This window comes from Spermophilus citellus, assembly GCF_964194105.1.
Source record: "Spermophilus citellus genome assembly, chromosome: 1".
Taxonomy (NCBI): Eukaryota; Metazoa; Chordata; class Mammalia; order Rodentia; family Sciuridae; genus Spermophilus; species Spermophilus citellus.
The window spans coordinates 233,862,060-233,885,205 of record NC_138182.1 but is presented as its reverse complement, the minus strand read 5'-3'; the positions used below and the strand labels follow the sequence as shown (position 1 = coordinate 233,885,205).

The 23,146-nt window shown below is 39.9% G+C and overlaps 1 protein-coding gene across 11 annotated transcripts in view; it reads left to right on the top strand.

Annotated features, from left to right (window-relative positions):
- MAST4 (microtubule associated serine/threonine kinase family member 4) overlaps positions 1 to 23,146 on the top strand; it is a gene marked incomplete at its 5' end in the record, with an annotated part of 570,488 nt that overhangs the window by 261,733 nt on the left and 285,609 nt on the right. For 4 of the 11 annotated variants that reach the window (XM_081294778.1, XM_081294781.1, XM_081294772.1 and 1 more), the window contains one exon: positions 12,209 to 12,283. The exons of the other annotated variants lie outside the window; for them this stretch is intronic. In XM_081294778.1, the coding sequence (XP_081150904.1) occupies positions 12,209 to 12,283 (75 nt within the window). The remainder of the gene's footprint in view (positions 1 to 12,208; positions 12,284 to 23,146) is intronic. 11 annotated transcript variants of the gene reach the window in all.

Here is a 23,146-nt window from a genome sequence, read left to right as displayed (position 1 = left end):
CTCTATTTCTCATCTTGTCTCCTTTATTCCTCTTCCTCCATTCTTCTCCCCACCTTCCCAGCTGACTCTCATCAAAGGGCTCCCTGCCTTCTGGTGCCTGGTTGGTTTGGCTCACAGCAGGAGGTTGGAGGGAAGGAGGAAGAATAGAAAATAGGCTAGAAGTCATTGCTGCCTGGCTCCCTCCCTGTGGGACCAGCACAGCCTGGACTAATGCGCTCCTCAAAGCAAGGGCACTGTCATATGACCCTGCCTACCCAGCTCTCTGCTTCAGATTCTGGAGGCAGCCTCCTCTCTTTTCCTATTCAGGCCAGAGGAAAGGAAACTACTCCCATGGTTCAATTCATTGTGCACTGTGTATGTATGTTTGTTTCATTAGTTGCTTTGATAAATATTTACTGAGCACCTACCTCCAGAGGAGGGAGAGAACAAATGGGACCACGTTGCTAGCATTGTGGTGCTTATAGAAAATAGACTAACAGGGTCAAAAACACAAGTATAATGCCAGGGAGTGATAAATGTTACGAAGCAAAGGAACATAGGGAAAGGGAAGGATGGGGTTCTTCTTTCAGAGGAAGCATATTTGAACCTTCCTAAATGAAGTGAATAGGTATGCTTTGCAAAACATGTAGAAGAAGGTATTTTCCAGGAAAGGGAACCTTAGGGATCCTGCAGCTGGAAAAGTGTCTGGAAGGCTCTGAAGTGGCACAAAGACTACCATTGGCTGGAGTGAAGCAAGTAAGGAGTATGGATAATGGGGAGTCAGACAAGCAGCCAGGGCTGGATTACTCATGGCTTGGCAAGCATGAAGGACTTGAGGGGAGTGGAAGGGAAAGACAGTGAAAGTTTGGGGGGGAGTGACATGATTTATGTTTTTTTTTTTTTTTTTTAATGTGGCTTATCTGCCCCTGGGAGGATAAGACTATGGAAAGCAAAGCAGCAGAAAGGAGATACAAGACTATTGCTAGACTCTGGATGACTTGGGTGGTGTTATGGGTTGAATTGTGTCCCCACCCCTACTATGTTGAAGTCTGAACCTCTGGTACTTCAGAAGGAACATATTTGGAGGGGATTCTTCACAGAGGTGATCAACATAAAAGGAAGTCGTCATTAATGTGGGTTCTAATTCAGTATGGCTGGTGTCTTTAGAAAAAGAGGACATTTGGATACAGAAACAGGCCTGCTAAGAGGAAAGATGTCATGACTGGAGAAGATGGTTGACTCTGAGGCAAGGAGGAGGCCTGGAACAGATTCTCTCTACAGCCCTTGGAAGAATCAGCCCTGCTGGCACCTTCATCACAGGCTTCCATACTCTAGTACTATTAGACACTGGTTTCTGTTGTTTGAGGCCCCAAGTATGTGGCACTTTTGTTACGCTGCCCCAGCACACTAATGTGGATGGCTGAGATAAAGCTGAAAACAGTGTAAGAAAGGATGGATTGGAAATGTATTGTGAAGTCCAGAGTCCAGAGCATGTGCTGAGGGTTACATAGGGATGGGGTTGTTTGGTCCATGAGGGAGATAACAGAAGGTGGAAATAGGTCAGAAAAGAAGACAGCAATGTGACTCCTAGGTCATTGAGTCCAGGTAAGTAGTGGTCTCTGTCCTAGAGATGAGGAACACCAAGAAGGACAGACTTGGGAGACAAAGGTCAAAAATTGAATCATAGACATGGGAAATTTGTGATCTCTGGATGGCATCTTCGAGTAGGCAGTGGAGTAGTTAGGGAGTTGTTGCAGTGGAGTACCCATCATTTCCATCCCACCCCTGAAAGTACACCACCTGGGTTGCACCCTTGCATTGGTGGACACACTTTAAGACAGACACCTCTGCGCACAGGATGGCACCAGTCAATATGTATATATTTTAATTTAGTGTTTATTACATTTTTCTTAATTTGCATTAGAAAAGAAGTGTAATAAACACAACAAAACCATGATTTAAAAATGCCATTATGTGGCAGGGTGCTATGGTGCATGTTTGTAATCCCAGCTGCTCAGGATGGCTTAGGCAGGAGGACTGCAAGTTCAAAGCCAACCTCAGCAAAAGTGAGGTGCTAAGCAATTCAGTGACACCCCGTCTCTAAATAAAATACAAAATAGGGCTGGGGATGTGGCTCAGTGGTCATGTGTCCTTGAGTTCAATCCCTGGTACTCCCCCCTCAAAAAAAAAATGCCATTAAGTAGGCCATCTTTAGAATACAAGCATTTAATTTTTTAAAAGAAGGAGTCATCTTTTAAAATAAAACTATTAGTAAAATGATAGTACACATAGTACATGCATGGAGTCAAACATAAATGACTGAAGTTTGGGATTCTGCCTAAAGCATTTTTAATGATTTTCCTGGGTGGTTCCTATTTCATCATGATTTAAGAAGTCCCTTTTTGTGTTTTTGTTTGTCTTGTTGTTTTTATTGTGTGTGTGTGTGTGTGTGTGTGTGTGTGTATTGACTTGCTTTTTTGCAGTGCTGGGAATGGAACCCAGGAATTCACCCATTCACCCACAAAGTAGGCACTTTACCACTGAGCTACATCCCCGGTACCCTTAGTGTAGATTTTGTCTGAGGGTCACTTCTTCAATTTAGAGATGAGAATTTGTTTAATAGGAATTAAAGTAGTTCAGGATATAGAGTCCAATGCTGGTAGAGCTAATAAATTATTTCATGATGAAAAATATGAGCTTTATAGGGAAGGAAGCTAGAAAACCAGGGTCTGCAGGCTCTTCCTTCCTCCTTCCCATTTGGTGACTCACCTTTTGAGCTAATTTGAAAAGCCCAGCTTTGAAAGAAGATAAGAAAAGATGATTTACTCTCTTCTTTAGGACATTATTCATTATGAAGTTTTTTCATAAATTATTGTATGATTAATTCCAAGAGTTTCAGATGCTTCTATCATAATGGAAAAATGTGCTCTATCTTCTAAATGACACATTTTCTTCAATATTCTTTGGTTTCTGATCCCTGTTTTGATATGCTTGACAATTGTTCTCTCTCTCAACCTTGTAAATTCTATCAATCAATTTGTCTTCATGAAGAATTTTGACTGTGTGTGGTCCTAAGTTAATGGTGTTCAAGGGCCTCTTTGATAGTGCCTATTCATAATAGTGATGTAGTGTTTAAATATAGTATTTAGTGAGAGCTTTGATTGGGGGCAAAACATTTGTCACAAAAATACATGTATAAGTTGGGTGAAGAAATTTATTCTTCCCTGACAATGCATGTGAGTCTTTTCAGAATTAAAATGTTTTTGGACTTACTTTTTAAAAGCAATAGCCCTTAAAACACATTTATGATCCATTCTGTTATTTTCTGGATTGTTTTAACGTTAAAATGTCTCTGCTAGAAATGTCCAATGATAGATTTTTTAAATGGGATTCATGCCAAAATTATAGATATGCTTAGTTTTAAATTTTCCTTGTGGATCTCATTTTGATATAGAGTAACTTACACCTGATTTAAAGAATTAGGCTTTTGTAAATAGTGTGCTGTAAGCAACTAAATTCATTGGGTACCCATTATTTCAAGCCTGATATATTGTTTTCCACAGAGCATTCTTGTAAATATGCTTATGTGATGCAAATTAGGCTACAGCACTATAAGGTATCAGATCTTTAATGCTAAGGGAATAATAATTTCTTTAAAAAGTATGATCTGCAATGTTAAGGAATGTTTGTAATTTCTAAAAAATGACTTATTTAACAGGTGAAGGCTTGGAGAAAGCATTTAGCTTGAAGATGAAATATGTCTCATTAATTTACTACATTATGCTCATGTCAGCTCTTTTTTTTATTGGTTGTTCACAACATTACAAAGCTCTTGACATATCATATTTCATACATTAGATTGAAGTGGGTTATGAACCCCCAATTTTACCCCAAATGCAGATTGCAGAATCACGTCGGTTACACATCCACAATTTTACATAATGCCCTATTAGTAATTGTTGTATTCTGCTACCTTTCCTATCTCCTACTATCCCCCCTCCCCTCCCCTCCCAACTTCTCTCTCTACCCCATCTACTGTAATTCATTTCTCTCCTTGTTTATTTTCCCATTCCCCTCACAACCTCTTATATGTAATTTTGTATAACAATGAGGGTCTCCCTTCATTTCCATGCAATTTCCCTTTTCTCTCCCTTTCCCTCCCATCTCATGTCTCTGTTTAATGTTAATCTTTTCTTCCTACTCTTCCTCCCTGCTCTGTTCATAGTTGCTCTCATTATATCAAAGAAGACATTTGGTATTTGTTTTTTAGGGATTGGCTAGCTTCACTAAGCATAATCTGCTCTAGTGCCATCTAGAACTAACTAGTGTTAGTTCTGCCTATCCATGAACAGGTTATATTTTTCCATCTTCTAAGATCTTCTTCTACTTCTCTCTTTAGGGTTCTCTAGTTTTCATTGTATAAATCTTTCACCTCTTTTGTTAGGTTGATTCCAAAGTATTTTATTTTTTTTTTTTGAGGATATTGTGAATGGAGTGTTTTCCTCATTTCCATTTCAGAAGTTTTGTCGCTGATATACAGAAATGCCTTTGATTTATGCGTGTTGATTTTATATCCTGCCACTTTGCTGAATTCATTTATTAGTTCTAGTAGTTTCTTTGTAGACCCTTTTGGGTCTTCTAGGTATAGAATCATGTCATCTGCAAATAGTGATAATTTAAGTTCTTCTTTTCCAATTTTTATGCCTTTAATTTCTTTTTTTCTTTTTTTTTCTTAAAAAAATATTTATTTTTTAGAAGTAGTTGAACACAATATTTTCTTTTTTTTAAATATTTTTATTGATTATTTAAAGCATTACATAGCTCATGATATATCATCTTTCATACATTAGACTCAAATTGTGTTTTGAACTCCCATTTTCACCCCAAATATAGATTGCAGAATCACATCTGTTACATATTCACATTTTTACATAATGCCATATTAGTAACTGTTGTATTCTGCTACCTTTCCTATCCCCTACTATCCCCCCTCCCCTCCCCTCCCATCTTCCCTCTCTACCTCCCCTGCTGTTATTCAATTCTCTCCCTTTTTTTTTCCCTCCCCCTTGCCCCTCATAGCCTCTTATAATTTTATGTATCCTTGAAGGTCTCCTACCATTTCCATATGCTTTCCCTTCTCTCTCCGTTTCTCTCCCCCCATTCGTCTTTGTTTACTGTAGTCTTTTCCACATGCTCTTCCTTCCTGTTCTGTTCTTAGTTGTTCTCTTTATATCAAAGCAGACATTTGGCATTTGTTTTTTAGGGCTTGGCTAGCTTCACTTAGCATAATCTGCTCTAATGCCATCCATTTCCCTGCAAATTCTATGATTTTGTCATTTCTTAGTGCTGCATAATACTCCATTGTGTATAGATGCCACATTTTTTTTATCCATTCATCTATTGAAGGGCATCTAGGTTGGTTCCACAGTCTAGCTATTGTGAATTGTGCCGCTATAATCATTGATGCAGCCGTATCCCTATAGTGCGCTCTTTTAAGGTCCTCAGGGAATAGTCCGAGAAGTGCGATAGCTGGGTCAAATGGTGGTTCCATTCCCAGCTTTCCCAGGAATCTCCATACTGCTTTCCAAATTGGCCTCACCATTTTGCAGCCCCACCAGCAGTGTACAAGTGTACCTTTTTCCCCACATCCCCGCCAACACTTGTTGTTGTTTGACTTCATAATGGCTGCCAATCTTACTGGAGTGAGATGGTATCTTAGGGTGGTTTTGATTTGCATTTCTCTGATTGCTAGAGATGGAGAGCATTTTTTCATGTACTTGTTGATTGATTGTATGTCCTCCTCTGAGAAGTGTCTGTTGAGGTCCTTGGCCCATTTGTTAATTGGGTTATTTGTTATCTTATTGTTTAATTTTTTGAGTTCTTTGTACATTCTGGATATTAGGGCTCTATCGGAGGTGTGGGGGGTAAAGATTTGTTCCCAGGATGTAGGCTCTCTATTTACCTCTTTTATTGTTTCTCTTGCTGAGAAAAAACTTTTTAGTTTAAGTAAGTCCCATTTGTTTATTCTTGTTGTTAACTCTTGGGCTATGGGTGTCCTATTAAGGAATTTGGAGCCCGACCCCACAATTTGTAGATCGTAGCCAACTTTTTCTTCTATCAGACGCAGTGTCTCTGATTTGATATCTAGCTCCCTGATCCATTTTGAGTTAATTTTTGTGGATGGCGAGAGAAAGGGATTCAGTTTCATTTTGTTGCATATGGATTTCCAATTTTCCCAGCACCATTTGTTGAAGATGCTATCCTTCCTCCATTGCATGCTTTTAGCCCCTTTATCAAATATAAGATAGTTGTAACTTTGTGGATTAGTCTCTGTGTCTTCTATTCTGTACCATTGGTCCACCCGCCTGTTTTGGTACCAGTACCATGCTGTTTTTGTTACTATTGCTTTGTAGTACAGTTTGACCTCTGGTATCGCTATACCTCCAGATTCACACTTCCTGCTTAGAATTGCTTTTGCTATTCTGGGTCTTTTGTTTTTCCATATGAATTTCATGATTGCTTTGTCTATTTCTACAAGAAATGCTGTTGGTATTTTGATTGGCATCGCATTAAACCTATAGAGAACTTTGGGTAATATCGCCATTTTGATGATGTTAGTTCTGCCTATCCATGAACAGGGTACATTTTTCCATCTTCTGAGATCTTCTGCTATCTCTCTCTTTAGGGTTCTGTAGTTTTCATTGTATAAATCTTTCACCTCTTTTGTTAGGTTGATTCCCAAGTATCTTATTTTCTTTGAGGATATTGTGAATGGAGTGGTTTTCCTTATTTCCATTTCAGAAGTTTTCTTGCTGATATATAGGAATGCCTTTGATTTATGCGTGTTGATTTTATAACCTGCCACTTTGCTGAATTCATTTATTAACTCTAGCAGCTTCTTTGTAGACTCTTTTGGGTCTGTTAAGTATATTATCATGTCATCCGCAAATAGCGATAGTTTAATTTCTTCTTTTCCTATTTTTATGCCTTTAATTTCTTTTGTCTGTCTAATTGCTCTGGCTAGTACTTCGAGAACTAAATTGAATAGAAGTGGTGATAGAGGGCATCCCTGTCTTGTTCCAGATTTTAGAGGGAATGCCTTCAATTTTTCTCCATTCAGAATGATGCTAGCCTGAGTCTTAGCATAGATAGCTTTTACAATGTTGAGGTAAGTTCCTGTTATCCCTAGTTTTTCTAGTGTTTTGAACATAAAGGGATGCTGTACTTGGTCAAATGCTTTTTCTGCATCTATCAAGATGATCATATGGTTCTTGTCTTTAAGTCTATTGATGTGGTGAAATGAATTTCCCTCTTAAAACTGCTTTCATTGTGTCCCATAAATTCCGGTATGTTGTGTCTGTGTTATCATTTGACTCTAAGAATTTTTTCATCTCCTCCTTTATGTCTTCTATAACCCATTGATCATTCAATAACATATTGTTCATTTTCCATGTGATGTAGGATTTTTCCTTCCTTCTTTTATCATTGATTTCCAATTTCATTCCATTATGGTCAGATATGGTGCATGGTATTATCTCCACGCCTTTATATTTACTAAGAGTTGTCTTATGGCATAATATATGGTCTATCTTTGAGTAGGATCCATGTGCTGCTGAGAAGAACGTGTATCCACTTGATGATGGTTGATATATTCTATATATGTCGGTTAAGTCTAGGTTATTGATTGTGCTGTTGAGTTTTATAGTTTCTTTATTCAGTTTTTGTCTAGAGGATCTGTCTAATGGCAAGAGCGGTGTGTTGAAGTCACCCATAATTATTGTGTTGTGGTCTATTTGACTCTTGAACTTGAGGAGAGTTTGTTTTATGAACGTTGCAGCTCCATTGTTGGGTGCATACAAATTGATGATTGTTATGTCTTGTTGGTGGATGGTTCCTTTTAACAGTATATAGTGACCTTCTTTATCCTTCTTGATTAACTTAGGTTTGAAGTTGATTTTATTCGATATGAGGGGGAAAGAAATTGAGATCTAGATTTAGAGACTGAGCTTGGGAGGAGAGACAGCTGGGGAGAAGCAAAGCGGAGAGGCGGAGAGGAGAAGGAGATGGGGCCGATAGAGCCGTGCAGCTGGGGCTGCAGCCTTACTGCTCGCGCTGAAGTCGTGATGGACTCCCTCCACCTTGGCTGGATTCGTGGCGGATTCACTCCACCTAGGCCCCTTTCTTGACACAGTGCTGGGTTTTTGTCGACAGATCTCCTTTAATGATCTTTACCTCATCTTTTCAGACGCGGCGGCGCGGAGCACCGAGCGGCTTACTCACTTCCCGCCGCCATCTTCTCCCATGTCAGCTCTTTTTTTGTCATTTTCTAATAGTTTATTTACATAATTGAGGGTTGCTACCTTTATTACTACTGGTTATCACAGCAAAATGATTTTGGTTGAGTTCACCTAAGCAATAGAATATGCTTCTATTTTCACAAAACTAATGGTGAGGAATTCAACTCCCCCAAACCCCCTCCCCCAGTTCCTTTTGCACTGAAGAGTCCCAATTTGCATACACAAATAAGCCATTCAGTTCAGAGTCCTGCAGGGCTCACCCAGGTCCAATCTGTTATTTTGCTGATGTTGATGTCATTAGCCAGGAGGTAAATGGTAGGAGGAGGCTGATGTCTCAGTCTGGAATGACAGATACCAGAGTTTGAAGACTGTCATTTAGGAGGAGAAACAGATTTGGGGGACTTGGAATTTGCTGAAGAAAATGAAGTTACAAATTTTGCCTTTAATGTTAGCATGGTTGATAGAATTCAATGTTTTCCTTGAATATAGAAATTGTGTGACCAAATTTGTTATGTATATTATCTTAGTTCATTTTCTGTTGCTGTAACAAAATACATGAGACTGAGCTATTTATAAAGAATAGAAGTTTATTTACCTCATTGTCCAGAGGCTGAAAAGTCTAAGACTACTATGCTTGCATCTGCTTGGCATCTGGTAAGAGTCTCTTTGCTCTATCATAACATGGCGAAAGAGAATAAGCAAGCCAGTTTACAGTTCTCTTCCTCTTCTTAGAAAGCCATTAGTGCCCTCATAGGGATCCCCACTCTTATAACCTCATCTAATTCGAGTTATCTCCCAAATGCCCCACCTCCAAATACCATTAACTGTAAATTTGGGGGTTAAGTTTTGAATGTATGAATTTTTTGCTACTGGAGTAGTAGGTTCTACTGAGTGCTCAGCTGTTAAATTTGGGAGACAGAGGTTGGTGAAAGAAAATAGGCCTATTCCAAATTGGCCCTGCACAAGAGGTACCTTTTCTGTCTCAAATCTCCATCTTCAGGGGTAGAGGGGCAAAAATAACTTTTATAAGAGGAAAGGCACAAAAGGCAGGAAACAGCTGGGAAGTGCTGGCCAGAGATTATGTTACAATTCCAGTTTTCCAGTCTTGCTGGCATCTGCCCATGCTTTGGGGACAGTTGCTCAGTTTCCCTTCTCAGCATGAGGAATCTCAGTTGCAGAAAAATGATTTGTCAGAAAATTTGGGGAGATTAGAGCTTTTAATTTTAAAGGGGGCTCTGTTATATATGGGGGTGTGCACATTCAAGCCATAGCATATAAGGAAGTGAATTTTGTAAGAAACCATTTGTGGGTGTTGTTTGCTTCTTAACAAATGTATAATGTTCTATACATAGTTGATGTGGTACAATTGTACTTAGTTGACTAATCTCAAAGATGCATTGTTTGTACTTCTGGAAATATCAGGAGATCTGGTAAGTAACTGGAAAAAAAAAAAAAGGAAAGAAAAGCATTTCAGTTAGGGTCTCCCTGAAAGTGATGAAGCAGATGTTCCAGCTTCTTAATGACTAAAGTTTTCTCAAAGGTCTCCATCTAGGGTCTAAATGTGCATTTCTTTATATAGGCTCTCAGTGTCACCAGACTAACTTGTGAATATATAAGCAGCTAACTACCAAAGACTTTTTTTTTTTAACACTACAGTTTAATGGGACTATTGAAAATTAATGTTAGTTTAAATTTAAGATGTGGTTCATATGGAGAAAAACTTGCTGTGAGCTGTTGACAATTCCTTTATTTTCACTCTATGTGCAATTCATTAAAATGACATTAATCCTCCAGGCTCTTCCTGGGTTTCTATTAAGATATATTACTAGAATCTCTGTCTAACTACATTGATTATTTCATAAACCTATTTGTTCATTGCAGGCAGACTGTTGTTACACAAGTTGTATTTGATGATAAATGAGATAAAAGAGAGACCAGGTTCCAAAAAGCCACCCCTTGAAGAATGTGCTTGCTCTTTTTAAACCAGCTTTCTAGCAACTGGGAGTTTAAGATTCAGATCTCAGGTTTATTATCCACATCTGCCTCCTGCTGAGTTCATGGTACAATTAGCTAATTATAAAAAGATAACATTTTCACCTTGGAGTCAGAAGAAGAGCAATAAACCACAGGCCCAGGATTTAGTTAATTTGTGCATTGACTGTAATTGTGTATTTAAGGCTGAGATTAATTTTTTTCCTGATGAGTGGGAGCCTGGCACTGTGCATTGGAACTCTTAACTCAGTTGTAATCTTTCCACTGGGAGGTTAATAAGGGCAGAGAGTTCTCCAGATGTATTAATGAGGATGACAATTTATTTACATGTGATAACTTCTTTTAGGAAGAAAAGGAAAAGCATTTAAAAACCCCTTCTGATAAATCATTTAAGTTTAAAGGATAATTTCTAAACAAATTTACCTAAATAAATAATGTCTGATTTTTTTCCCCTCAAACTACATTTCTTATGTAAAAACTATTGATTCTGTTGACATGGGAAGGCATGCTCATTTTTTTTTTTTTTTTGGTAAAGTAGTGAGTGAGTCAATGAATATCATTTCTGCTATTAAAGCTTTGGTGCCTTCTCTAGGTTAGCTGAGGGTCAAGACTGTTTGCATTTTTTTTTTTTTTCCAAAAGAGAGTGGAGAAAGAATGCAGGTTGGCAGGGCAGTTCTAGAAACAAAACAAAACAAAACAAAACACAATCCTGCCCTGCAATCTGCTCCTTATGACATTTCTCTTTTGAAAGGTGAGCATTATGCTGTGGACACCAAACCAGTGATTGTTGGCAGTTCGTTGGGTTTGATTGATACGTCTTAGAAGTAACAGAGCTGTTATTCCTAGAATTAAAAAATAAAAAATTCTGAAGTGGTGTAACACAGGCATTGAATTTTTACCTAAGTGGAGGCTCTTTTTCCTTCCTCTTTACTAGAGCCGAGCAAATGCTGTCCCTGACCCAAGGGTTATTTTGCTGCCAGGCATCTGGACCTTTGAGCCCAAGGGTTTTGTGAGACCATCTCTGTTCCTTCCATCTTGCCATCCCTGGAGCCAGTGCTCACAGGGATGAAATGCTTCCTTCTTAAATTCTTGTTTACTGATGTGCAGCTTTGAAAGATGGAGTAGTGACCCTCTGTAGCATATATGGGGGCTCCGGTTCCAAATTTCTCCTTTAAAATATAAGGTACTACCTCAGGTAATGTTTGCGTGTGTTGGCAGGGAATGTGTCACAGGGAAGTGTAAGTCTCCCTGTGTGATCCATTTGCTACACACACACAGAGGCATTGACAGAATTGGTCTAAGGAGAGACTACCACTGTTTTATATAGGTTTAGTGTATACAATTTAATGTAAATCACTGTTAAACCAATAAAAAATAATGTGTGTTTAGGGGCAGTGTTTATTGGTGGCTCACAGACGAGATGAATTCTGCTAGGATGATGGAGAGAGAAGCTTCCCAGTCAGGAGAATTTTCATGGTTCTGAGAAGGACTATGATTCATTATGGTGATACGCAAACGGGGGCAAGTCTATCCCTAAGGATGCTCCATAATAACTTCTTTCTTTTCAGGAAGAGGGACTTCATATTAAGGGAAATCAAGTTCCAGTGTTAAATAGTGACCTTAATGTATGAATGGAGGAAGTGACCAAATAATAAAGAATGAAAACTTGGCAGGAAAAGTCTTGATCCTGGACCTCAGTTGTGACTTTATGACACACACACACAAGCCTTTTTAACAAAATGACTTGCATGTAGCGTGTGCTTTTTTTAGCGGGGGAGTATCTGTTATGTGTTTTTGTTATTAGATTTTTAGCTAAAAGAGATGAAGTACGGTGCTGTTAAACACTGTCCCTCTCCCTTTTCTGATCATTTCCCATCATCCCATGCCCCACCTCTCCCTTTCCTCCTCTTGCTCATTCCCCATCTTCCATTCACTGTCAGGAAGGGCAGCCTCCGAAGAGCCATTTCAACTCAGCCCGGCATCGCCAGAGACTAGTGGACCCAGCTGCTTCAAAAGTGAGTGTGTCCTGTCGCCTTGGGCAGCAGGTGTGCATGGCAGAAAGGGACCTCTGCACAAAATGGGTGTGGGGTTTTACTTACGTGGGTGTAACTGAGGGTGTAGAATACGGATATGGAGAGAAGGCAGTGACTTCTCTCTTAATTCAAGACCATTACATTACCAGTGATGTTCTGGTAAATGTTTAACAACCAGGATGAAAGCAAAACAGTCTCGATTTGTAGCATTTGCTAGTTTCCATGGCGTTTGCATTCCCACCATGGCTGGTTGCAAATATGTGTGTCATCATTAATCTCAGAGCTAGGGAGAGATGCCCAATAGAGCCCTACTATATAATTACTTATGTTAATAGTTTGTCTATCATTAGATAGAATTGATGTAAACTCTAGTACAGTATGACAAAGAATTAGGAAGTGGGGTTGGGGATGTTGTTCAGTTCATTTATCTGGCAAGCATAAGGTCCTGGGCTCAGTCCCCAGCACCACTAGGGTGGAAAAATTAGGAAGAAGATCAATTTTGAGTATCCTTTACCCTTTTTGTCAGTATAATGTATTTATTTGTAAATTTAGATGTTTTAAGCCTATCATGAGTATCTTTAACAATTGGTTTGTAAAATTCCTGAAAGTTCACTGAGGTGGTGTCAGCCGCAGTGCTATGATTATTACATGTAGGCTGAGATATTCTTAAGGCCACTCGGTCATGCCCAAGTGACTGCAAAGCTGCAAAGGGTGGCTGAGGTTTGGGGTGAGGAAGTGCTAAACCCAAACAGGTCAGGTAGTCTCAGGCCAATTCTCCTACACATAGGCTTTCATTAAACACATATTTTAGGCAACAGGGACAAAAGCATGTGTTCTTTAAACTCAGGGACATCTCTGGCCATGTGAAACACTCCAGTCAAATTTTTTGGAAAGGTTTCACTCAACACAACAACTTTCCAGAGGTAGGATTCTCTCATCTGTATAGTGAGCATTAAGCAATAGGGATCCTCTGGCCCTATTGCTAAACATAAGGCCTTTTTGGATTCTTATGTCCTGTTCATGGAAGAGATAAGAATGTCTCTAAAATGATTTTTTGTTTTCATTTAAATATCATTAATTTCAGCAACAAAAGCGTATTTTTAACATCTGCCATGTGACTAGCAAGCTACAGAGTTTGAAATCATCAATGAAAACCCATTTGAGTTTGCCAGTTAGCAAAATCTCTGGTGTTGACTTACAGGCAGGGACCTCTGATATCATGCTACTTGACCACCCTGAGTGAGTAAATTCTGGTTAGGGATGCTGACTGTGCATAGGTATAATTTTAGCCCATCAAAAATACTATATTGCATATGCTAAAGTATTTAAAAATAGACTTCAGATGTTATAGCCCTTTGATGCTATTAAGTCCCTTAGATGTCCCTTCCCTCCTGAGCCCCAGACAACTCAGGAAACTTGTGATGAAGTCATGTTTTGTTAACATGTGAGGGGGGAAAGTAAACTAGCTTGATTGAGTCTGATGGTTTCATCATCTAAGATGTGAATTTTGCTGATGCAGAGGACAGCTCAGTAGAGCAGGCCCCCTTTGAACCCACCTACAAATTGTTAACAAATGAAGTCCTGAAGTCTCCTGTGAATTGACGGCATCCACTGGTAGACAAAGCATGTACCTCTTGCTCCATGATTGTTTAAGGATGCAGCTCACCTGGTGTTTTGTTCCCCTCTTTTCTTTTGTCCCATATTCATTTCATTCTGTTTTAGTATTTTTTCAGAAATGCCATGCAATGTGTTATAAAGTAAACTGTCAATTAGCTAATTTTCTTCTAGTGGTGGGGAGAGGCTTTAATGTTGTTCTCTTTTGAGTGAGACTCATGACTTCTTTTTCAAACTTTCAGAGGAACTCATTAACCTGCTGTAAAGAATCTATCTGATGCCTTAATGTGCTGTGTGAATTGGTTCAGCCATAGTACCAAATAGGTTTAAAAGGTCAGATCCTTTCCTTTCCAAAATGCTAGAAATTTGAGGAGTGCCTAAAAATCTTTCCTAATAGTAACGAGCAATGGGAGAAGCTGCTGTTTGCTGTGCAGGATGCATTACTAGGCTAATAAATGGCAAATGGAAATGTGCATCTGTGTAGCCAGTGACCTTTTATTATAAGCACACTTGGCTTAAATCAGCACTGTATCATTTTCAACTCAATAACCTGAGTTGTAGTAAAGAATTCTTACAAATTATAGGTTTCCATGTTCTGAGGGTCAGTAACAGTTTATGGTAAACCAGCTGCCAAGCCTTTTGAGAACATGGTTTTTATTGTGAGTCTGCATTGTTCAGTCTGGGAAGCAGTATGGTCAGATGGTAACATTTAGCTTCCCAATTACCATGGGGTGTGGTGCAGAGAATACACTGGACTGGGTTGTACATTGAACTTTGTTGTAAACCAGCTCTGTGGCCTTGGCTAGTCACCTGAACCCCCCATTACTCTCTGTTTTGTCATTGGCAAAAACAGGAATATGTGACATGTTCTCAACTAACTTGCAGAATTGTTTTTCTCTTTTATGAAAGCTGTTGAAAACTAGATATTTTACCATTTAGTCTAAGATTTTTGAATGACATTTCTCAGTCCTAAAATCCCTCTAACAACAGCATTATTCTTCATTACTTGCAGAGCCTCACTATCTTCCACCAGTGTCTTCAGTGGAAATTAATTTTCAAAACAGAAATGATTTTAAAAGTGGGGGGAGGTATGGGTACCAATAATAAGGGGCTCACTTTCTGCTCAAGGTGTTGGCTATTTTTTTTTTTTTTGGTCTGAATTTTTGCTTTGCCTCCGAAAGGCTTTTGTGCTTTAGTGTGGGAAAACAAGCTTTGAAATCTGTTTTATTTGAATAATAGTAAAGAGTGAGGGGGAGATCAAAGATAAGCAGTGCACCTCTGATTGGCTAAGCTCATCCACTGGGAATGTCTAAAGTGTCTTTCACTTTGAGAATATACTCACCTGTCTGTCCCCCAGTAGGAACACTGTTAACACAGCAAATGAACAAAGAATGAAGCAAAACGGGCAGTAGGAATCATAGTTCAAAGACCACAGAGCTGTTATTTGTGGAGCTGGTAAAGGCCTCTGTTAAATAAAAATCAATTTGGTATAAGAGCATCAGGGACACGATCTGGTAGACAGAAGAGAACATGGGAGGGTGCAGAGGATTAGTTTTCAAATCTCCTGGCATTTCAGCACAAAAGGATGATGAAGATTTATTCCCCGCGAGCTGTCATTTTACCTTGGAAGCTTTGCTGATCCAGAATAAATAGGTTCATAAAGATTGTATTGAAAATTTTGAGCATGTGAGTGCAAATAGCGGCAGGCATAGCATCTAATAAATTTCAAAACCAGGAAGTGTTGTAACATTCTATTCTTTAAATAAACAAACCAAACCACCCCGATACACAGCTAATTCATACAAAAACCTGCATGTCCGTCTAAGATCCATGGTTTCAGTCTGCCGTAGGGCTTTAAAATCCTTTATACTAATTCTCAGCAATTTCTCTCCTTTTCTCTAATGAGAATGAGGTTTATAAAACTTGGGCTCCCCTGCTGGGAAAATCAGCCCAGAGCTATCTCCGAGCAGATGGTCTTCTTTTCTCACTACTATAAACCTTTTAGGATTGATCCTTTTTTTTTTTTTTTTCCATTTTTACCTATCATCTGAAGAGTAAATATCTTTGAGACCTCAGAAACCCACTGTTCAGACTGAGGAAGAAGCTGCTTGGACCAGAGTTCATAGTTGCATAGATGCTGTAAAATAAAAACAGTGGAAAAACATGGAATTTTCAGTCTGTTATATCAGAAGAAAATAGGTTGATTTTTTTTTTAAAGCGCTGAGAGTATAGACTTCAAATTATCTACATTTTTGGGTCTTATTATGCATAGAGTTTCTAGATGGTAATTAGCGCCTTCTTAGTCCCAGGAATTTCAAGTGTTAAAGAATAATTTCTTCTTTTTTGGAGGATGCAATGCTTGTTACTATATTTAAGAACATAAAAAGATGGGGAAGGGACTGGAAGACTGGTTGCCATAATTATTCCGGGCAGTATTTTAGTCACATAAAATGTTGCACTGTGTAAACTTTTTTATAAAGACCTTTAGGGAATCTCAAATTTCTAATAAAAATCTTTGAGATACCTTATAGTTTTGTTGTTTTGACATCAGTTATCTACAAGTTATCTTTGGTCCTTACTAAAATGAGCATGGATCTCATTTCTAAAACTTATTAGTTATGACCTTAAACACTTTGATAGAGCCTCAGTTTTCTCATCCACAAAATGAGGACCAAAATTATATGATTCTTATCAGATTGGTTTGAAGATTCTGTGACATATGCATGAAATATTTTGTCACATGGTCAGGCACTTCATCAATCCCCAAGCTGTAAATTATGAATGCTATTATCATAGTTATTAGGTCATCATTATTTAACTTTTCTGGAAGTTTCCTCTCTTTTGTAAAAAGAAGTGAGAATCAATTGGTTTTTGAGATAGAAAATCTTCATTGTTAAAAGTCTGTAGTTCTAACTATTTTTTTTTTTAATTTTTTTTTATTGATTATTTATCACATTACATAGTTCATGATATATCATCTTTCATACATTAGACTCAAATTGTGCTTTGAACTCCCATTTTCACCCCAAATACAGATTGCAGAATCACATCTGTTACATATTCACATTTTTACATAATGCCATATTAGTGACTGTTGTATTCTGCTACCTTTCCTATCCCCTACTATCCCCCCTCCCCTCCCCTCCCCTCCCATCTTCCCTCTCTACCTCCCCTGCTGTTGTTCAATTCTCTCCCTTTTTTTTTCCCTCCCCCTTGCCCCTCATAACCTCTTATAATTTTATGTATCCTTGAAGGTCTCCTACCATTTCCATATGCTTTCCCTTCTCTCTCCGTTTCTCTCCCCCCATTCGTCTTTGTTTACTGTAGTCTTTTCCTCATGCTCTTTCTTCCTGTTCTGTTCTTAGTTGTTCTCTTTATATCAAAGCAGACATTTGGCATTTGTTTTTTAGGGCTTGGCTAGCTTCGCTTAGCATAATCTGCTCTAATGCCATCCATTTCCCTGCAAATTCTATGATTTTGTCATTTCTTAGTGCTGCATAATACTCCATTGTGTATAGATGCCACATTTTTTTTATCCATTCATCAATTGAAGGGCATCTAGGTTGGTTCCACAGTCTAGCTATTGTGAATTGTGCCGCTATAATCATTGATGCAGCCGTATCCCTATAGTGCGCTCTTTTAAGGTCCTCAGGGAATAGTCCGAGAAGTGCGATAGCTGGGTCAAATGGTGGTTCCATTCCCAGCTTTCCCAGGAATCTCCATACTGCTTTCCAAATTGGCCTCACCATTTTGCAGTCCCACCAGCAGTGTACAAGTGTACCCTTTTCCCCACATCCCCGCCAACACTTGTTGTTGTTTGACTTCATAATGGCTGCCAATCTTACTGGAGTGAGATGGTATCTTAGGGTGGTTTTGATTTGCATTTCTCTGATTGCTAGAGATGGTGAGCATTTTTTCATGTACTTGTTGATTGATTGTATGTCCTCCTCTGAGAAGTGTCTGTTGAGGTCCTTGGCCCATTTGTTAATTGGGTTATTTGTTATCTTATTGTTTAATTTTTTGAGTTCTTTGTACATTCTGGATATTAGGGCTCTATCGGAGGTGTGGGGGGGTAAAGATTTGTTCCCAGGATGTAGGCTCTCTATTTACCTCTTTTATTGTTTCTCTTGCTGAGAAAAAACTTTTTAGTTTAAGTAAGTCCCATTTGTTTATTCTTGTTGTTAACTCTTGGGCTATGGGTGTCCTATTAAGGAATTTGGAGCCTGACCCCACAATTTGTAGATCGTAGCCAACTTTTTCTTCTATCAGACGCAGTGTCTCTGATTTGATACCTAGCTCCCTGATCCATTTTGAGTTAATTTTTGTGGATGGCGAGAGAAAGGGATTCAATTTCATTTTGTTGCATATGGATTTCCAATTTTCCCAGCACCATTTGTTGAAGATGCTATCCTTCCTCCATTGCATGCTTTTAGCCCCTTTATCAAATATAAGATAGTTGTAACTTTGTGGATTAGTCTCTGTGTCTTCTATTCTGTACCATTGGTCTACCCACCTGTTTTGGTACCAGTACCATGCTGTTTTTTGTTACTATTGCTTTGTAGTACAGTTTGACCTCTGGTATCGCTATGCCTCCAGATTCACACTTCCTGCTTAGAATTGCTTTTGCTATTCTGGGTCTTTTGTTTTTCCATATGAATTTCATGATTGCTTTGTCTATTTCTACAAGAAATGCCATTGGGATTTTGATTGGCATTGCATTAAACCTGTAGAGAAGTTTGGGTAATATCGCCATTTTGACGATGTTAGTTCTGCCTATCCATGAACAGGGTACATTTTTCCATCTTCTGAGATCTTCTTCTATCTCTCTCTTTATGGTTCTGTAGTTTTCATTGTATAAATCTTTCACCTCTTTTGTTAGGTTGATTCCCAAGTATCTTATTTTCTTTGAGGATATTGTGAATGGAGTGGTTTTCCTTATTTCCATTTCAGCGGTTTTGTTGCTGATATACAGGAATGCCTTTGATTTATGCGTGTTGATTTTATACCCTGCCACTTTGCTGAATTCATTTATTAACTCTAGCAGCTTCTTTGTGACTCTTTTGGGTCTGTTAAGTATATTATCATGTCATCCGCAAATAGCGATAGTTTAATTTCTTCTTTTCCTATTTTTATGCCTTTAATTTCTTTTGTCTGTCTAATTGCTCTGGCTAGTACTTCGAGAACTAAATTGAATAGAAGTGGTGATAGAGGGCATCCCTGTCTTGTTCCAGATTTTAGAGGAAATGCCTTCAGTTTTTCTCCGTTTAGGATGATGCTAGCCTGAGGTTTAGCATATATAGCTTTTACAATGTTGAGGTAAGTTCCTGTTATCCCTAGTTTTTCTAGTGTTTTGAACATAAAGGGATGCTGTACTTTGTCAAATGCTTTTTCTGCATCCATCGAGATGATCATGTGGTTCTTGTCTTTAAGTCTATTGATGTGGTGAATAGCATTTATTGATTTCCGTATATTGAACCGTCCTTGCATCCCAGGAATGAATCCTACTTGATCATGGTGCACAAGTTTTCTGATATGTTTTTGTATTCGATTCGCCAGAATTTTATTGAGAATTTTTGCATCCAAGTTCATTAGAGATATTGGTCTGTAGTTTTCTTTCTTTGAAGTATCTTTGTCTGGTTTTGGGATCAAAGTGATGTTGGCCTCATAGAATGAATTTGGAAGAGCTCCTTCTTTTTCTATTTCTTGAAATAGCTTGAAAAGTATTGGTATTAATTCTTCTTTGAAGGTTTTGTAGAACTCCGCTGTATAGCCATCTGGTCCAGGGCTTTTCTTAATTCCCTGCTGACTGGTTAACCCCTTCTCTGCGGCGCCACGCCTTCTGTAGCCTCGGGGCAGGCCGCGCGTATCAGACAGCCTGGATCTCCGGGGTCACACCGTTGGCTTTTGGGATCCCCGGCACTCTATGGTTTTGATTTTTTCTGCTTGCCCCTCCCCCAGCGCTGGCTAGGCAGGTTTTGTTTTGTCCGCTGATGAGAGGGGGGGTTGAGGGTCAGGTGCCTCTAGCTCCCCTTTAGTCTTTATGCAGGCTCACTCTGATCCTGCCTCCCCCTGAAAGTCTAGGAGAGATTTTATGCGAACTCCCCCTATGTATGGGGGCTGGGCTGGGTCACACACACCTGTTTTGTTGCTGCAATCTGTCGGAGAGTGGCGGTGGATACTTCAGCTCTCTAAGATGGTGGCCGCTGTTTGCCTTAGCGGAGTGTCCCTTGTGGGGGGCGGGGCCTTACCGGCTTCCTTCCCCGACTGCAATCCCGAACTCAGCCCGGGGGTCAGTGCAGGCTTGGGCTTGGCTGGTGGGATACCACCGTGTTGCAGCCACTTAATTCCCTGCTGACTGGTTAACCCCTTCTCTGCGGCGCCACGCCTTCTGTAGCCTCGGGGCAGGCCGCGCGTATCAGACAGCCTGGATCTCCGGGGTCACACCGTTGGCTTTTGGGATCCCCGGCACTCTATGGTTTTGATTTTTTTCTGCTTGCCCCTCCCCCAGTGCTGGCTAGGCAGGTTTTGTTTTGTCCACTGATGGGAGGGGGGGTTGAGGGTCAGGTGCCTCTAGCTCCCCTTTAGTCTTTATGCAGGCTCACTCTGATCCTGCCTCCCCCTGAAAGTCTAGGAGAGATTTTATGCGAAATCCCCCTAAGTATGGGGGCTGGGCTGGGTCACACACACCTGTTTTGTTGCTGCAATCTGTCGGAGAGTGGCGGTGGATACTTCAGCTCTCTAAGATGGTCAGCACTCAGTATTTTTTCACTTGACTATTTGAGCATTGCCAGACGTGCAGCTCCCAGAACAAGACAAATATTTTTATCCTGTTTCTTTGCCCCCTTCTTTATCTGGAGGATCCTCCCCTATATTCTTATTTATATTGCTAGGTCCGAGACGGCTCACCTCCCTGGTTCCCGCCTCTAGCCGCCCAGCAGGGTAGCGAGGATTACTCAGGGCTAGCAGGAGAGAGAGAGAGTGAACACGCCGCCGGGGAGTAGCCTTTTATTTGGGGAACTTCTAACTATTTTTGGATGCTTGCTATATTCTCAGCAGTGTGTTCGGCATGAAGAATCATAACTTGTAGGATGTGATTCTTTCCTTCAAGAATGTGATTTCATTGGCAAATAAATAAAGCAGAGACAGTAATAAATTGCATGGTAAACAGTATCAGCGTTGTGCTGATTTTAAGTGGAGGGAGATCTGTGAGTGGCAGTTGGAAGAGGCTTCTTGGAAGTGGTGGTTTTTCATCTGCACCTTAAAGGAAGGTTAGGACTTTCTAAACAGCACGTGTGTGGGCAGGCATATTACAAAAGTATCGCAAGTTGTCATGAGCTGGACCAGATTGAAGGACATATATGACAGGTCAACATGAAGGCTCTTGTCATTGTCCACCTCTGAGATCACACAGAATTCTTTTCAAATTGGATACCTCAACTGAAGCCAAAGGAAGGTCTCTCTCTTCATCAGTGCAATGAAAGAATAATAACATCACCTTCCTCATTAGGAGCATTTTTATGAATGTGTGGTCTGAGGCAGACATTCTATAGAGTAAGCAGGCTGCTTTGGAGAATGAACTGGCAACACTTGTTCGATTCCAGATTGCCCTTGACCCAGGGATCACAGTCCTAAAGCAGTTGCCTCTGTGTGAGGACATGCATACAGATACCTCTTGCAGCAGTGTTGCTCGCTGCAAAGGTAGAAGCACAGACGATAGCAGTAGATAGCTGAAAGGATGATTGGGAGAATAGGGTGACGCTGTGGAGTAACAGTGATTAGAAGCAGCAGCCCAAAGGGTGGAACACACAGTCATGTGGACAGAGCCTAAAACACATTACTGTATGGAATAAGCTTATAATCAATTCTGTAGCACCCTACTTTTAATGTCAATTAAAAACAGATGCACACCGCACTGTATACGGTCACTTTACAGGAGCACATATGAAGGGCAGAATGTACATGAGATGGTGGGAAAATTGCTTGGAGGCTGGAGGCAAGGGCATGGGACTGAACAGTAGCACACTGGAACTTGATCATGCTCTGGAGGGAGCTGTAAGATTCCCTCACCCTCTTTTCAACATTCTCTTAGATCTCTCCAGGAGAATATAGACAAACATTATGACATAAGGGAAGGGATCACCTGTGAGAGAGGTGATGCTCCCAGGACTAATGGGATTGCCAACACCTAAGCAACGCTGGCCTGTGCCAATGTGGTTCCAGGAGCTTCACACACAATTTCCCTTCACACTCATCGTAACCTTAGAATGTCCAGTCCCATTGTTATGGAGCTGGGGCCTATCCAGAAATTGAGGTAGCGTGAAGACCCCTTCTTCAAACCCCAATCCTTCCAATCAAGTCAAAAAGATTTCAGACATGTTACTCAGAGTAACAGGTATGAGTTTATTGACGGGATAGGAAAATGGGAAGGGGATACTCTCAAGGGAAAGAGTAGGTTGTCTCAGGAGATGGACAGAGTGCCTCTCCTGCACTTCCATTTTATTGGGGATCCCAGAGAAGTTTCCAGAGAGTCCCTCTTGACTATTGACCGACAGCAAGTTGACATCAGACTTTCAAGTCCCCACTGCCATGGCAACACTAGATCCCCTTGGCCCATGCTGACTGGCTCTGATTGATTCTTAACTATACATTCTTATATATTTTATGGATAAGAGGGACTATCCTTATTTCCAGGAGTTTCAGGATCTGGTCACAAAAGTCTCCTGCATTTTTCCCCCTTGACATTATTTCGGGCCTGCGATTCTCCTGCAGTTAATAGGTAGTTTGCTGAAGAATGTAACATGTCCTATCCATTGAGGTCAGGCAGGGCTGCAGATAAATTGCTTCTTGGAAAAGAAACCCTGTGGGGTTCAGCACAGTGGGCCCATTTCATAAGATGATTCTCTTAACCTCATGTTCCCACCATTCACATCTATCTGTCCTCAAACACCTTCACTGCCATTTTGCTGAGGAGGAAACAGAAGCACAGTGGCCATGAATATTTGCACAAGATCACGCAGCTAGTCAAAGGGAGCCAGGATTCAAATGTGGTTCATCCCTATTCTTTTTTTTTTTAACTGCTTTTTTTTTTTTTATTGGTTGTTCAAAACATTACATAGTTCTTGATATATCATATTTCACACTTTGATTCAAGTGGGTTATGAACTCCCATTTTTACCCCGTATCCCTATTCTTAATCTCACACCTGGCAGTGATGGACACAGCTACCATGGT